The 16,420-nt window shown below is 46.6% G+C and overlaps 2 protein-coding genes across 3 annotated transcripts; one reads left to right on the forward strand and one right to left on the reverse strand.

The window, feature by feature from the left end:
- Positions 1-85: 85 nt before the first annotated feature.
- Eme1 (essential meiotic structure-specific endonuclease 1) lies at positions 86-7,434 on the reverse strand. Its single transcript, XM_048365624.1, has 9 exons — positions 7,401-7,434; positions 5,116-5,912; positions 4,911-5,029; positions 2,627-2,713; positions 2,411-2,532; positions 2,093-2,213; positions 1,745-1,860; positions 599-788; positions 86-365 (listed from the first exon to the last, which is right to left on the reverse strand). Exons 2-9 carry the CDS (start codon positions 5,885-5,887, stop codon positions 189-191), a joined length of 1,704 nt encoding a protein of 567 aa, XP_048221581.1. The 5' UTR covers positions 5,888-5,912; positions 7,401-7,434; the 3' UTR covers positions 86-188.
- A 29-nt stretch (positions 7,435-7,463) lies between these two features.
- On the forward strand, positions 7,464-14,611 carry Mrpl27 (mitochondrial ribosomal protein L27). 2 transcript variants are annotated; one of them, XM_048366525.1, is made up of 4 exons: positions 7,464-7,546; positions 10,023-10,154; positions 10,504-10,571; positions 14,201-14,611. In XM_048366525.1, the coding sequence occupies exons 1-4, from the start codon at positions 7,507-7,509 to the stop codon at positions 14,405-14,407; spliced, it is 447 nt and encodes a 148-aa protein (XP_048222482.1). In that variant the 5' UTR covers positions 7,464-7,506; the 3' UTR covers positions 14,408-14,611. The 2 variants fall into 2 exon arrangements, with proteins under 2 accessions (XP_048222482.1, XP_048222483.1); XM_048366526.1 differs by having other exon boundaries at positions 7,481-7,546; positions 10,029-10,154.
- The last annotated feature ends 1,809 nt before the right edge of the window (positions 14,612-16,420 follow it).

Here is a 16,420-nt window from a genome sequence, read left to right on the forward strand (position 1 = left end):
GTGTTTTGAGGGCTGGCTGGGCAGGATGGTTTTTGTCTGTGGCACTGAATTTTGCTAGGAGAGGAACAGAACTGGTGAAGGGAATATCAGGTCTCAGGCTTGTGCCCAGCAGGTTCTTCAGGTCAATCGCTGTTGGGTTTCCAGTCTAGGGAGGTAGAGAGCTCCAGCCTTCCTCCTGTCCCTCTGGGCTAGTCAATACTGTCTAAGGAAAGGTCTGGCTGCAGAGTAGTCATCTGAAGATAGATGCGTCGGGACAGCTCTGGCCCTACACGGCGGGAGGTGGAAGTCACACCCACCCCACGACGCACCTGGATGCCTGCCAGCAGATTCTGGCGTTCTTGATCTGAACAACACTGCTGATATGCCTGAAAATGGTAAATGACGTCTTTATACCATACCATCCATGGTCATCACTTATCCATGAGCCAGGAAATTGGCATGCTTGGGTTGGGGATGAGAGCCTATCCTCCCCACCCAAGTCATCCAACACATACTGCTGACCTTCAGGACATTCTTGGGCCCCCAACAATGTGAAGTCCTCTGGTCCCACTGAAGGCAAAAGAAGCTGGGGGGAGGGGGTGACCCCTAAAGTACATACCTGCACCAGGAGCCGTGGGGATGGATATGCATCTACAATGGCACTGGCCATTTCCAGGCTGACTCGGTTCAGCTGCTGAATCTGCCTCCTCCAGACCAGTGTGAGTCCTCTGCCAGCACGGTCCACCTTCACCCCTCCAGCCCAGTCACTCTCCAGGCAGAAGGAGAAGCTAGTTTGATCTCTAAGCTTCCTGCAAACAGCAGAGTTGAGTTAGGTATTCACCACTCTGACAAATGGAGATTGAAAAGCCTACAATTAGGTCTGGCCAATTTGAGTCTTCAACGATTGAAGTCATCACTTTATAGCCAAGTACAGTGTTAGTTACAATTGCCTTGACAACTACATCTTGAGAGCTGGTCACTGGTGGCTCATGCCTATGATCCTAGCTACTCAGGAGGCTAAGTAGCTAGCCTGGTCAGTAAAGTGAGACATCTCCAATTAAGCAAGAAGCCAGAAGTGGGGCTGTGGCTCAAGTGGCAGAGCACTAGCCTTGAGCTAAAAGGCTAAGGGACAGTGTCCAGGCTGAATTCAAACCCCAGGACTGGAACATACACTAAAAAAGTGGGCTGAGGGTGTGACACAATGGTAGAGCACTTGCTGAGCATGCACAATGCCATGGGTTCCATCCCCAGCACCACAGAAACAACTGAACATCCAGGTATTATCCTTAGACAGGTACCAAATTCTTTTGCTTATACTGAGAGGCATTATTGCCCAAAGGACTGGGTATCAGGTGACTGGGAGTTGTGGGTTCTCATTTGTTAACTAGAGCTCAGACCTGTACATCTCTTCCAGTTTCAAATATAAAATAGAAGACTTGGATAGGATTGTGTCTAAGGCCTTTTAACTTTAAATTCAGACTAGGAAAACTTGAACTAAGTAGGCTAGAGTTTTGCCTTGCTAGGACTTACAATGGATCCTGGTAATGAGGCATCACCTGTAGAACGCATACCTGCACATAAGAATGTTTCAGAGGGACTAGGCTTCAGTGCTCTTCCAAAAAGCCTCACCATGACATTAGCTCCTTCTGCCTCCAAAGAGGCAATGGCTGGCTGCAGAATTTAGGAGAAAGGGACATTTTCTTTGGAAGAACCAGGGAGTAAGGGCCAGACCTAGCACAGAGGCTGGCTGTACTGGGACACTCACTTGACCGGTGCCTCAGCCACAGCTTTTGTGAATGCGCAGGCCAAGTCAGAAAGCTCTTTCCAGCTCTGTACAATCCGAGCCTGGGCTTCTGTGTGGAGCTGCAGATCCACCAAGGCCTAGAAACACCAAGGCAACAATGGGCTAGAAATGTAGAGACCAGAAAGTCACCCTCACTGTTTACTATAGCTTCACCCCAACTTCTCAGCTTCCTCTTTGGTCCCTTCACTTCTAGTGGGGGCTGATAACAGAAGCAAGCTGTGTCTAGAGGGCATTTTATTCTGTCTCAGTAGGAAATCTGGTTAAATGACCCAGTGTGCACTCAAGACTCAGGCCACAGGAAGTTCTTACCTCTTCCATGTCTACCCTGGACACCACAGGCCCTGTGCTGGATTCTCGTCTCTGTTGCTTCTTTTCCTTGGCCTGTTTATTTGCCACTCCCTGTTTCCTTCTCCTTGGAGGATTCTGAGCACTACAGCAGGGGAGAAAATCAAAGGACAGAAGCTCCAGGCTGAGCTTGGACAGAAGAGGCACAAAAGTGCCTCAGCATATCCCACAGGGCTGTTCAGGGATGTTGTCTTGCAGATGATTCATAGTTGGGATGAATAAACACCCTTGGTGGCTCCAGAGCTGCCCCTTTAGCATCTAAATGTCAGGAGAAACTCAAACCTGAAGTATTTCTCCTGGTCCACAATCACCAGTGAGAGTGCTTTTCCCTCTGTCCTTGCTGTGATGTCAGTTACGAAGCCACGAAGGGTTTCCTTGTCTTTCTCAGCGCTGCTGGGACTTCCCTGCATGAAGGGGCAGAAAGGGCATGACCACTTGCTCCTCAGTAAGAGGCGGGCATAGTTCCATGCCCAGCCCTATCCCTTTGGCCCTGCCCACCTGCTTTAAGTTGTAGACCAAAGACTCAAAAGTCTCTGCCATGAGCATCACCAGAATTATGGGCTCTTCCATCCAGTCTTCTCCATCCTGACAAAGGGAAGTCAACAGGTGTGGAGTCACCATGAGTGGCCCAGGTGTTCAGCTAAAAAACTCCCCAACCCTTGTGCATCATCCTTTTCTTCTTGAATGATGTCACAATAATAAGAACCAGTTTCTCCCCAGTCTTCAACTGTTCAATGGTGCATGGTATCTCAGACATGGAAGAAGAGATGAAGACCAAGGCTGGGAAGGCAGCTCAGTGGTAGAGGGCTTGCCTAGTATGCACAGGTCCTGGGTTTGATCTTCAGCAACACATGCACACACATACACAGAGGAGGAAGGAAGGAAAACAGCAAGTTGAAAGATATGAAGTAACTGCCAAGTTCTTTTTTTCCCTAGGTATTTAAAAAAAATTTAATTTTCAATGCTAAGGTTTGAACTCAGGGCCTTGAGATTGCTAGGCAGGCACTCTACCACTACAGCTCCAGCCCTAGCCCATTTTTTTCTATACATTACAAAAACAAAAGACAAAAACCTCTGAGCTTCAAAAGGTTATATAAGGTGGTGTGTATGTCACAATTTAACATGTTCATCCAAGTGTCCGGGGGCTTCATTCTCTCCCCTCAGACTCATTTCATTCATATGTCCCACTTCCTTCATCACATATGTACACTGAATATTCTGGCTGTAGTAGTTCTATGCATTTTGAATAGAGGAATGGAGGGAACAAATAAACAACTCTGGCTCTGAATTTGGATGCTAAGATCTGGGTGGACCTTACAAATACATAGAAACCTCTTGAGTAACGAAGAAGAATCCCAGGAGAAACCTCCATCTGAGGGAGCACCTTCTCTTTCTTCATCAGAGCCAGAACTCAAAGCTTAGGCTGCTTCTGGGCCAATGATCCTACTGCAGCACAATTTCATAGTGATTGGGAAGCAGGACTTCTTCCAATATTCCGATTTGGTCCCCCCAAGCAAGAGCAAGACCCCCCAATACAGCAAAGTGTCCTGGGAGCTCTGGTTCTGGTTTCAGCTGTGATCTTCAATCAGGCTGTTAAGGGCTTTGCACCTATTTCTCCACCTGTGATTTGTGGGGAATTCCTCCCTCAGGATAACCATAGCTGAAAGATTGTGGAGGTGTCTTGGGAGGATAAACAGCACTGTGAATACCAAGTTTGCTAACACCTGATGTAAAAAAAAAAAGTGGAAAAGTGTCTTATTGAGAAAGTTTCATCTCCTAACCAAAAATAAGGAGAACTTGGGGTCACAGATAAGAGGAAAGCTAGGTACTGGAAGTGCACTAACCTGGGGAGCCAGGGCAGGGCAGGAACAGGTTCTGTGTGCTTACTAGTTACTGGACCCCACTACAGGGAGACTGACAAGAGATATAACACTGTCTCACTCACACAAGGAAAGAGACACCAAGACACGTGATGACTTGCCTGGAGTTGCAGCAAAAAAGTCATGAGGCTGGGATTCAAACACAGCCCCAATTCCCAAAGCCCAGTTAGAGAACAAGTCATCAGACACAGATGGATTATCTTCTTCTGGCCACTCTGAGCAAGCAGGCAATAGCTACAGATATTACCTGGCCCTCATGCCCTCCATTTTCCAGCCAGAAAGCTGAAAGAGGAGAGTGAAGTCAGGATTTCCTTCCTTGCTCCCTCTCAGTGGGGTTATTGTACATTTGCTACACGGCTCTACCCTAGGTCAAAGCTTCCTTGAAGGTGGTCATTTCTAGTTTTATTCTTCTAGATTCTGCTAACCACCTCCCCCTTCATCTCTTCAGGCTTAGGGATGGTTAACAGCTTTGCAGGTGCGTCTTTGCAGGGCAATTTTCCCCCCGAAAGGACATATTTGATTGTCACACTTGGGAGGGGCACTACTGGCATCAAGTGGGTGAAAACCACAGATGCTGCTAAAACATTCTATAGTTCATAGGACTACCCTTATCCCGAGCCCTACCAGCCCCTTACAAAGAAATACCTCATATGAAATTTCACCAGTACTGAGATAGAAAAGCCCTCACTTACGCTATCAAGATGGAGCTACTGTGCTGTCCCTTGTAGTTTCCTTGTACCCTACCCATGCCTTGGAAAACAGCCCCTTTATTAAGTCCTCTTCAAATTATCCAAAGTACCATCTGTTTTCCTCCTACAGCACCAAATTACACACACCACACACACACACACACACACACACACACACACACACACTTTAAAATAAATGTCTAGAACTATTACCCCTATCTTTCTCCGCCACGTGATACTGCAAGGCACAGCCTGGGCTTCAATCACACAGCAGCACTCCATGGACTGCAGCGCTCTGAGGAGCTGGCCCCCACCTTCCATCTGTAAAAGCACTGAAACAGATGGGAAAGGGCCTGTCAGTGGGGAGGTCCAGGAAGCAGAGAGCGCAGCTCAGTGTGGAGACAGATGTTAGGAGGACCTGGATCCAGCATCACAATAATGTGCTTTAAGCATTCCTCTGGCTTCAGAGTTTTCAGCTTGTTGGCTGGTGCTGCCTTCTTTCTTTCTGGTTGTCTAGGGGTGCTTTCCTTCCAGCTTGTTTGTCTCTGTGGCTGGCATCGCTGAGAACCTCTTCTCTGAACCTTCTGACTCTTCTTGGTTCTCTTCTGAGGTGGGAAGGTGTCAGAATTTATTTTTGTTTCTGCCAACCTGTTGCTCTGGACAAGGCAGGTAGATTGGGAGGCTAGAAGCTGATGACATGGACTGTTTAAAACAGGGTCTTGGTTATCTGTTGCTCTCTTCGAGGTATTATAGAGGGAAACATCAGAGATCTTTAGAAATGGCTGCTTTTTCCAGTCATGTTGATGATCCAAAACAGTTTTAATTGGGGAGCTGGGGTCCTCAGGGCTCAGCGGCTTGTGTGTCAAAAATTTACAGGTTAGCCTCTCAGCCAGAGGGGTAATTTCCTCTTCATCCTCACTTCCACTGCTTAGTACTCTGACCGGCTCTGTTTGGGTGAGTGTTGCATCTGCGTCTCCATCTGTGTCTGGGAAACATGGTAGACCTTTCAATTCTGGTGATGGAGGATGTGAGGCCTCAGAATCAGAAGTCTCAACCACTACAATCTTCTCCACTCTCTGAGACTGCCTCCTCTTTGTTAAAGATGGTACCTTCTTCAGAAAGGAAAATGTTGGCAACTCCTCAGAATCACTCTCTGTGGAAGCCAGTGAGGATGACTGTAATAGAGCCATCAATACGTGCTATCAAATTAGTTGCCTGAAAGGAAGAGAGATAAGACACGGATGAGAGCATTCTTTTTGTTGTTGTTGTTGTTTTTGGCCAGTCCTGGGGCTTGGACTCAGGGCCTGAGCACTGTCCCTGGCTTCTTTTTGCTCAAGGCTAGCACTCTGCCACCTGAGCCACAGCGCCACTTCTGGCCATTTTCTGTATATGTGGTGCTGGGGAATTGAACCCAGGACCTCATGTATACAAGGCAAGCATTCTTGCCACTAGGCCATATCCCCAGCCCTTGTTGTTGTTTTTTTATCCGTCCTGGGGCTTGAACTCAGGGCCTAAGCACTGTCCCTGGCTTCTTTTTGCTCAAGGCTAGCACTCTGCCACTTGAAACACAGTGCCACTTCTAGCTTTTTCTATATATGTGGTGCTGAGGAATCAAACCCAGGGCTTCATGTATGCAAGGCAGGCACTCTATCAATAGGCCAGCCCCTTAAAGTCACCTTTTGAAAGTGACAGTAATGAGGGGAGGTAAACATGATTGAAGTACTTTAAATGTGTGTTATGAAAATAGAGTAATGTGGGGCTGGGACTATGACAGGACTATTGGTTCAATCCCCACAAAAACAAAAAAAAATAGTTTGGTGAGTTTTAGTATATTCAATGTGCAACTATTACCACTAACTCCAGAACATTTTTATCACCTCAAAAAGAAATCCTGCAGCCAGTAAAGTCATTGCCCATTCCTCCTCCTCTCTTCAACGAAACATCTGTTGCCTATTCTGAATATTTCATGTAAATATAAGTTATATACATTTCATGTAAACATAATTATACACTATGCGACCTTTTGTGACTGCCTTCTTATGCCTAGCTTCATGTTTTCAAGGTTCATCTAGGTTTCAGCAGCATGCACTGCTATTTTCTTTGGTTACTTCCAGCTAGATAAAATATTTTCTTGCATTGCTATACCACATTTCGTTTATTCCATCACTTGATAGTTCTTTGGCTTTCTTACACGTTTAAACTATTATGAATAATGTTGCTATAAACATTCAGATACAAGTCTTTGCGTTCTCTGGTGTAAATGCCTAGGACTGGGATTGCTGGGTCATGGACAGGATTCATTTCTTTTGACACTGTGAGTGTGGCCCTGGATAAGCCACCTAACCTTCCTGGAGTAAGTAAAAAACCTTCAGTCTCATTGGTCTAATACCACCAACTCTAGGTTTGTGAGAAAAATAAATCGGCCGCGCTGAGCACCGAGTCGGGCACACGGTTATTCGGCTGAGCACCACGAAAATGAATCACCAGGGAGGGGGCCTCATCCCTGACCCCGCCCTGGGCCTCATATCGGGCCAGCAAAACCAGGTTTAAGCAAACCACCGACGGCCAGGCTCCACGCTTTGGAGGCTGGCGATGCGTTGCACGAGCACGAGTCCCGGGACGCCCCGGCCACCAAACCCCTGCGGACCTGTGCTCAGAACAGCAGCCTTGACCCGACAAGAGCCCGGGATCCACAGCGCTCACCTGCAGCTACTCCCGCCACTCTTTTCAACAGCCACGCATGACCCGGAAGTAGATCTCCCGGTAGCGGAAATAGGCTTCCAAGACCGGACGTGGTTGTCGGGCAAACATGGCGTCGGCGGTGCTGGCGCTGTGGACGCGAGCAGCCGGTAACGGGACGCTGTAGCAATGATGGGGCGAACGAGTGTAGAGGCAGGATCGGGGATGTGGGGGCGTGGAAACTGGTCCCGCTGGGAAAGTGTGGGGACAAGCGAGGTCGGAAGGGCGCTGGGGCCGAACACGTGACGCGTCCTGGGCGGGGCGGCAAACGGAGCAGGGGTGGAGGGATAGGGGCGAGGCGGGGTTTTAAAGCTAGGCGGACGTGGGGCCTCGCTGCTGCTTTCCCGGGTGACTGGGACTCGGGCACCCCCTCCCCCTCCCTCGGTTTATGTGGATTGGATTGCTTCATTTATGAAGAAGACTTAACTTTAAAAAGTTAATTCGTGGGCTGGGAATTTGGCCTAGTGGCAAGAGTGCTTGCCTCCTATACATGAAGCCCTGGGTTCGATTCCTCAGCACCACATATACAGAAAACGGCCAGAAGGGGCGCTGTGGCTCAAGTGGCAGAGTGCTAGCCTCGAGCAAAAAAGAAGCCAGGGACAGTGCTCAGGCCCTGAGTTCATGGCCTAGGACTGGCCAAAAAGAAAAAAAAGTTAATTCGTGCCAGGTGCTGGTGGCCCACGTCTGTAATCCTAGCTACTCATAGCTACTCAGGAGTCTGAGATCTGAGGATCACATTTCAAAACCAGCCCTGGCAGGAAAGACCAGGAGACTCTTATCCTAGCCTTGTACAGAGAGAGTGATCCAATATTACTTCCTCTTTTTTTTCTTTTTCTTTTTTGCCTGTCCTGGGGATTGACCTCTGGGCATGGATGCTGTCCCTGAGCTCCTTTTACTCAAGACTAGTGCTTTACCATTTGAGCCACAGTGCTACTTCCAGCTTTTTCTGTGATTAATTGGAGTTAAGAGTCTCATGGATTTTCCTGCCCTGGCTGGCCTTGAACTGTGATCCTCAGATCTCAGTCTCTTGAATAGCTAGGAATACAGGCATGAGCCACTGGTGCATGGCTCAATATTACATTTTGAGACGCAAACTATTGTTCTTTCATAATTTAAAAGGGTATGGGCATGGGATATAGTTCATTGGTAGAGTGCCTGTTACTATGCATGAGGCCCTGGGTTCCATCCCCAGCAATGCAGAATGGATGAATGAATGCATGTATGAATGCATGCATAAAATCAGATGGAAAATTTGGTTTTTGTATAGCAGCTTGTTAGATCATGGCTGGTTAGATCATCTACAGTGAAGGGAAAGATGGGGAATAGGAAGGTAAGGTAGGAAAAGCAAAATCCTAGGCACTCATTCATAAAACATCTGATGCCAAACATTTATTTATTTAATTTTATTTTTTGCCAGTCCTGGGCCTTACACTCAGGGCCTGAGCACTGTCCCTGGCTTCTTTTTGCTCAAGGCTAGCATACTGCCACTTGAGCCACAGCGCCACTTCTGGCCGTTTTCTATATATGTGGTGCTGCTGGGGAATCGAACCCAGGGCTTCATATAAACGAGGCGAGCACTTTTTGCGACTAGGCCATATTCCCAGCCCTGATGCCGAGCATTTAATAAGTCTTCATAATTCCTGTGTATGTGTGTGTCCATCCCAGTACCACAACTTCAACTCATATATACATATGCATATGTATATATGTGTGTATACACACACACACACACACACACACACACACACATATTTGCCAGTCCTAGGACTTGAACTCAAGGCCTGGGCTCTGTCCCTGAGCTTCTCTTGCTCAAGGCTAGCACTCTACCACTTGAGCCACAACACTACCTCTGGCTTTTTTTGCTTATGTGGTACTGAGGAATCAAACCCAGGGTTCATACATGCTAAGCAAGCACTGTACCACTAAACCACATTCCTAGCCCAGGGCCTTATATTCTTACTGAGCTTTTTGGCTTAAGGCTAGTGTTATACCACTTGAGTCACACTGCCACTGGTTAATTTCACTGTTTTCTGCTGACTAATTGGAGATGAAAATCTTGGGGGAATTTTCTGCCTTAGCTAGCTTTGAACTGAAATCCTCAGATCTCAGCCTCCTGAGTTGCTAGGACTACAGATGTGAGCTACTGGCTCCTGGTTTCTTTGTAAGGTATCTCTGGTCCTTTGTTAAAAACCAGTTTGTGTTCTGATGAAAACTTGAGAAACCCATGCAATGGGAACTCTGAACTTAGGCTTCAGACACCTTCAAAGCCTCTCTAAAGACCCTGGTCCACAAGCCACCTCTGTGTTAGGTGTTCTGATAGCAGTAACTACCCAGCCCTGGTGGCTTGTCACGCAAGGAGGGGCTTCTATGTTAGCAAATGTTGTAGTTCATTTTCCTTTTCAAAATAAATGTTAATCCAGGCGCTAGAGAAGGACTTCAGGGTGTTCCCTGAAAACCAGCACACTTAGTATTTTTGTCTTCCTCACATATCTTTCTCCCCTGCCACCTGTAAATTTAGCCTAAGGTCCATAGAGGCCAAGAAATATTTAGGAGTCTTTGTGAACACAGTCTCTGTTTTCTTCATAGTTACAGCTCTGATTAGTCCCAGTCCGACTACAGCTCTTGCTGTTAGATACGCATCCAAGAAGACAGGTGGTAGCTCCAAAAACCTCGGTGGAAAATCACCAGGCAGACGCTTTGGCATCAAGAAATGGGAAGGTAAGTATGTACCTCAGCTGCCCGTACTGTTTCTTAGAAGAGCTAGAAAACAATGCAAGTGTACCTGGATTCTCCCTCAGCCCATGTAGCACTTGGCTGTAGATTGAAGGGGCACATAAGCCCTGAGAAGGTGTAAGAGTACCTGAGGAGTGAGCCTTAGCCATGCAGTTAGAAAAGAGGCTCCTGGATGAGGTTGGGGTACTGCTTGTGTTATACAGTCTCAGAATTGTTATTGACCAGGAGCAGGCCTAGAAGTTGTATGCAGCACTTGGACAACATGTTTTCTTAGCAGTAGGCTGTGTTGTTATGATCTGGACTCAGTAAGCATACCCATGGGCTTCTCTTCTAGGTCATTATGTTCATGCTGGCAACATCATTGGGACTCAGCGCCATTTCCGCTGGCACCCAGGTGCTCATGTGAGTTGCTCTGTGAACACCCCCGCCCATCTCCTTTTCTAGGACAATCTTTTCATACTTTTAAGCACAGTAATAATAGAAACAGTTGCATTTATTGGGTGATTACCACATGCCAAGCATTGTGCTAATTCCTATTTCTGCTTTTTCTCATTACCACATCCCTGTGAGGTGAGTATCATCTGTACTTTACAGGTAAAATGCCAAAATCTTAAGAGAATGGTAGGGCTAAAATAATAACTGAGATTAGATTAACATTAGATCATTGCACACCATGTGGCCATTTTTCTCTTCATTGGGAAATGAAGGTAGGTTAAATAATGTGACATATAGGGTAACTGCAGCTGCTTGAGGATTGAGAAGCAATATGTTGAAGTTACAATGATCTACCAAAATGCCATGTGTTTTTCAATGTTTTCATTAGTCCATTTTGTCAGATTTGTCTACTTGGACTGGCTTCAAGCCATGATTTTTCAGATTGCAGCCTCCTGTGTAAGATTACAGGCACAAGCCACTGATACCCAGCTAATCCATAATTTTAATAAAGTAAGCATCCCCCCCCCCTTTTTTTTTTCATTGTCCCTGAGCTTCTTTTTTTGCTCAAGGATAGCACTCTACCCCTTGAGCCACAGCTCTACTTCTGTCTTTTTGCTGGTCAGTTGGAGGTAAGACTCTCTTGAACTTCTTTGCCTGGGCTGGTTTTGAACTACTGTAGTCCTCAGATCTCAACCGCTGAGTAGCTAGGATTACAGGTGTGAGCCACCAGCATCTGGCCAGCATTTCCCTTTTTATAATTTGAAAGGACATTTTAAATTCCATTGGAATAAAATGCAATAAATTCTTCTACTAAAATTAGCAATAACAACAGTGATTTTGAAGTCTGTATCTGTATACACACACAGACACACACACACACATACACATACACACACATATATTCTGCCTTTAGTGTATTGTTAGCCTTCTGTTTTTACCTTTCCTTTCTAACTCTCAATTCTTTTTGTTGTTTTTGTTTTGGGTTTTTTTTGGGTGGGGTGGGGGCTTGTAACTCGGGGCTTGAGCACTATCCCTGGCTTCTTTTTGCTCAAGGCTATAGCACTCTACCACTTTGAGCCACAGCACCACTTTTAGTGTTTTCTGTATATGTAGTGCTGAGGAATTGAATCCAGGGCTTTATGTATGCCAGGTAAGCACTCTACCACTAGGCCACATTCCCAGCCCTGTAACTCTCAATTGTTGAAGGATGAGATGTAATTTCAGAAATTTTTTGAGTCTTGAGAATGTGGGCTGGGAATATGGCCTAGTGGCAAGAGTGCTTGACTTGTATACATGAAGCCCTGGGTTCGATTCCCTAGCACCACATATATAGAAAACGGCCAGAAGTGGTGCTGTGGCTCAAGTGCCAAAGAGCTAGCCTTGAGCAAAGAGAAGCCAGGGACAGTGCTCAGGCCCTGAGTCCAAGGCCCAGGACTGGCAAAAAAAAAAAAAGAGAGAGAGAGAATATAACTGTAATAATGTTTATTTGTCATTGTTTCTAAGAGTTTTTCTTTCGCATTTTTTTAGTTAGTTGAAAGATATTTTGAGATTAATAAATAAAATTCTGTGTGTGCATCAGAAATTAGACCCAGCCAGGTATGATAGTTGATATTTATAATCTCAGCACTTGGGAGGCAGAGGTAGAAGGATCAAGAATTCCAGATCTAGCTAGACTCTGGTGGCTCATGCCTATAGTTATTTAGGAGGCTAACATGTGGAGTATAACAGAAGCCAGCTAGGGCCAAGCTAGAGGCATGGTTCAAATGTTGGAGTTCCAGCCACGTAAGCACAAAGCCCTGAGTTCAAACCCCAGTACTGACAGGAAACAAAAGAAAGGAAAGTCAGCCTAGAACACATAGTATCAAGACCATATCTTTTTAAAAAGTTGTTATTAAGTAGTTGTACAAAGGAGTTGTGATTCCATAAGTCAGGAGTCCAGGTCTTCTTGGTTAGTGTCACCCCTTATCCTCCCCCCACCCTCCATCCTTACTCAAGACCTTGTCTTTAAACGTTTTTAAAGAAAAATCAGAGCTATATAAGATGGAGATTTCTTCATGAGGTAGAGAAGTTCTTTGTTAAAAACAGAACTGTCTTCTTCATAATAAGTACTAGTTTTCTTTTTTTTCTTCTGAAAGCAACCTCCCATTCTCTTAGTTTCTTTTTTTGTGTGTGCCAGTCCTGGACCTTGGACTCAGGGCCTGAGCACTGTCCCTGGCTTCTTTTTGCTCAAGGCTAGCACTCTGCCACTTGAGCTACAGCGTCACTTCTGGCCGTTTTCTATATATGTGGTGCTGGGGAATTGAACCCAGGGCTTCATGTATAGGAGGCAAGCACTCTTGCCACTAGGCCATATTCCCAGCTCCCTCTTAGTTTCTTTTGTAATCAGTTTTCACCTCCTCATTGCTGCATTGGTAATTTTTTTTTCTGTACTGGGAATCAGAAATCCAGGGCCTTCACTCATGCCAGGCAAGTGCTGTCATTGAGAAGCACTCAACGTGTCCAAGCTACTTTTTGGCAATTTTAATAAAGAAAGACTGCTATAACTTATAATTATTTCAATGAAGCTAACTGGATGCAAACTGATTATGTATGTGATATTGGATATGTGAAATAATACTAAAAGCTAGCATATTTTGGGCTAAGTAGTATTCTAAGATCATTATGATTACTACTGATCTTTAAGAGGACCCTGTAAAATTGTCCCTGTTTGTAGATGAAAAACAGAAAAAGAGAAAAATTCCCTAACTGGGCACTGGTGGCTCACACTTGTAATACTAGCTACTCAAGAGGCTGAGAGCTGAGGATCACAGTTCAGAGCCAGCCTGGGCAGGAAAGTCCATAAGACTTATTTCCAATTAACCATCAGAAAACTGGAAGTGGTGCTGTGGCTCAAAGTGGTAGAGCTCTAGCCTTGAGCAAAAAGAGCTCAAGGACAGTATCCAGGCCAATAAAAAGAACATCCAGGACAAAAAAAAAAAAAAAGAAGTCGCTAGGCTGGGATTGCAGGTGTGGGTCCCTGTACCTGGTTTTAAGTCTAAAAGTGTGTTTCTAGGGGCTGTGAATTGCAGCATCCTCCTGTGCCTGATTTTAGAATCTTTCCAGTGTGGCTCTGACCAGCTGTAGAGACATGACTACAATACTAGCCCTGTGGGATAGAATAGCCACCAGGATTGACTGTTAGAGTTCTGTTTCTGTTATGGAGTCAGTAAATAAGTAGCAAAGAAGCAAAGAAGTGGTGAACAGTGGGGAAAAGAACCTTGATGGAGGGCTGGGGATATAGCCTAGTGGCAAGAGCACTTGCCTCGTATACATGAAGCCCTGGGATCGATTCCCCAGCACCACATATACAGAAAATGGCCAGAAGTGGTGCTGTGGCTCAAGTGGCAGAGTGCTAGCCTTGAGCAAAAAAGAAGCCAGGGACAGTGCTCAGGCCCTGAGTCCAAGGCCCAGGACTGGCAAAAAAAAAAAAAAAAAAAAAAAAAAAGAACCTTGATGGAGCTCTCCACCTCACCTTCTGCCCCAGATCCTGGCTCTGAGAAGTCTGAGATTCTGGGATGGACTGTTTGTCCCTCCAGCTGACCAGGTCTGTGTTGCAGGTGGGGCTGGGGAAGAAGAAGTACCTGTATGCCCTGGAAGAAGGGATAGTCCGCTACACTAAAGAGGTGTATGTGCCCAACCCCAACAACGTGGAGGCTGTGGATATGATCACCAGGCTGCCCAAGGGTGCTGTGCTCTACAAGACTTTTGTCCATGTGGTTCCTGCCAAACCTGAGGGGACCTTCAAACTGGTAGCCATGCTCTGAAGTCCTGGGGCCTGTAGACAGAGACTGGAGCCCAGGTGACAGGAGAGTGTGACATCAGAAGTCAAGGGTTAAGGTGACAAGGCCTCCAAGGAAGAAGTCTGCTGGATGGTGGTTGTCAGGGACTCTGCAATGCTGGGAAACTGTAGGAGGTCTGAAGCTAAATAAAGCTGGCTAGAGTCCCAGTGTGCATTGGGGACAAACCTAGATGGGCTGCCTACTGCTTTGTTGGTTCTTATCCTTTCATGCACGTCAAGGGGGTATAGCAGGAAGGAGGAAATGAGAGCTGGTTGTTTGCAGGGGCTTGCTCTGTTACTGTCCTCTACAGGGAAGGAAGTGGAGTTTGGGCTCTAGAGTGTCCCTACTTCTTTCCTCGTGGATCTCCTAAAAGTCCAGGCTCTGATCTGTGGGAGGAGGGAGCAAGAGAGGAAGCAACACACCTGTGTTCTTCACCTGACACATGGAGAGGGACCAGGCCGTACCCCCAAGAATGGCTACATGGTACCCCCACCAACTGTGCAGGCTCAGGCAGCAGGTCCCTTGAGGCTCGTGTAGCACCCACCTGACATGAAAATGAGGGTTTTTTCCACAGGTGAGGTAGCAAATGGCTGGCTCAGTCATAACTGAGAAGCAAATGGCTTCTTCCAGCCCCTGAACAACTGGACACACTGAACCTACTTGCTTTTCTGGGTTGTTTGTGTGGGTTTTTGTTTTTGTTTTTTATTGGTCCTGGGGCTTGAACTTAGGCTGTCCCTGAGCCTCTTTGTGCTCAACACTAGCACTCTACCACTTGAGCCACAGCACCACTTACAGCTTTTTTTCAGAGTAATTTATTGGAGATAAAAAGCCTTTTAGACTTTTCCTGCCTGCCTGGCTTCAAACTGCAAACCTCAGATCTCAGCCTCCTGAGTAGCTAGAATTATATGTTTGAGCCACCAGCACCTGGCTTTTGGCTCTTGGTTTATGTCAAACTAAATCCCAAAGCTAGTGGTTTCACTTCTAGAAAACAGCTTAGAATCCTGTGGCTTGGAAGTGGAGCTGTGGCTCAAAGTGGTAGAGTGCTAGCTTTAAGCAAAAGGAACTCAGGGACAGTGCTCAGGCCCTGAGTTCAAGGCCTACACCGAAGGGGGGTTGGGGCGGGAAGAACCTATGACTTCCTTCTAAGGACTGTTCTACCTGCCCATTGTATTTTGAACATGTCACTCGTCTCAGTGTTATAAGCCTATGTCCCTCTTGTAATTCCTAAAGATTCTTTGCAATCATGGCCTGGGATATGTGAAGGTCACTCAGGTGTCCTACCTTGAGGGTCTTCGGTACTTAGGCTTAGCTGAATGGAGGCTCTTCCAGTCCCCTGAGGAAAGAGGTAGGGGCAGGACAGGTAGTTACTCCCTCCTACATAAGTGTTTCCTTGAGCAGGGCAGGGGCTGCTCCTGGATTGGAAGAGCAGAGCCATGGTTGGATGGTGGTCCAGGCAATACCTTGACCTCATAGCTTGGCAGCTGGAGGGAGAGGCCTCTTCCCCAGCAATAGGAAACTAGTGGTCCTGGAGCCATGGGCTCCTTGAAAAGCTGCAGGCAGGAGCCCAGTAGGACTTTCTAGGCCGGGTTAGACCTTCCCTATATATGAAGAAGTAAAGTGGGGCCTTCACCTGAATTGTAGGGAACTCATCTAAGTAGCCATTAGCTTGTTCTGTCCAATGTCTAGTGGGACATTGTATCAAAAAAGCTCTGTAGGCCCAGATCTTTAAGTTGTACAATCAGCTGACCAATCTGTTATGGACCTTCTGTGAAACACTCAGAGCTGGACAGGCAAGCTGACCGCCACTAGGGCAGCTGGTGATTCCTCCACAGCCACACACAGAATACCTCACTCCTCTGGGACTCCTTGTAACAAAAGGGCCCATAGACTCAAGAGGCATGCAGTATCCTTACCCATGTTCCACCCAGGACCTTGTGAACAGTGAGGCTAGTACCTGGGACCCCACCCTCCTTTCTCCCCTTCAAGCCCCTCTAGGTG

Source organism: Perognathus longimembris, chromosome 17, assembly GCF_023159225.1.
Source record: "Perognathus longimembris pacificus isolate PPM17 chromosome 17, ASM2315922v1, whole genome shotgun sequence".
Lineage (NCBI taxonomy): Eukaryota > Metazoa > Chordata > Mammalia > Rodentia > Heteromyidae > Perognathus > Perognathus longimembris.

What these genes read in the sequence shown, in the direction of transcription:
- Eme1 (XM_048365624.1), bottom strand. Translation starts at nt 5,887, where the DNA reads ATGGCTCTATTACAGTCATCCTCACTGGCTTCCACAGAGAGTGATTCT. An exon ending in CCAGGGTAGACATGGAAGAG is followed by an intron (nt 1,861 to 2,092) that starts GTAAGAACTTCC and finishes TGGTGTTTCTAG; the next exon opens with GCCTTGGTGGATCTGCAGCT. An exon ending in CCCCACGGCTCCTGGTGCAG is followed by an intron (nt 366 to 598) that starts GTATGTACTTTA and finishes TACCATTTTCAG; the next exon opens with GCATATCAGCAGTGTTGTTC.
- Mrpl27 (XM_048366525.1), top strand. Translation starts at nt 7,507, where the DNA reads ATGGCGTCGGCGGTGCTGGCGCTGTGGACGCGAGCAGCCG. An exon ending in TGGCATCAAGAAATGGGAAG is followed by an intron (nt 10,155 to 10,503) that starts GTAAGTATGTAC and finishes CTTCTCTTCTAG; the next exon opens with GTCATTATGTTCATGCTGGC. An exon ending in GCTGGCACCCAGGTGCTCAT is followed by an intron (nt 10,572 to 14,200) that starts GTGAGTTGCTCT and finishes TCTGTGTTGCAG; the next exon opens with GTGGGGCTGGGGAAGAAGAA.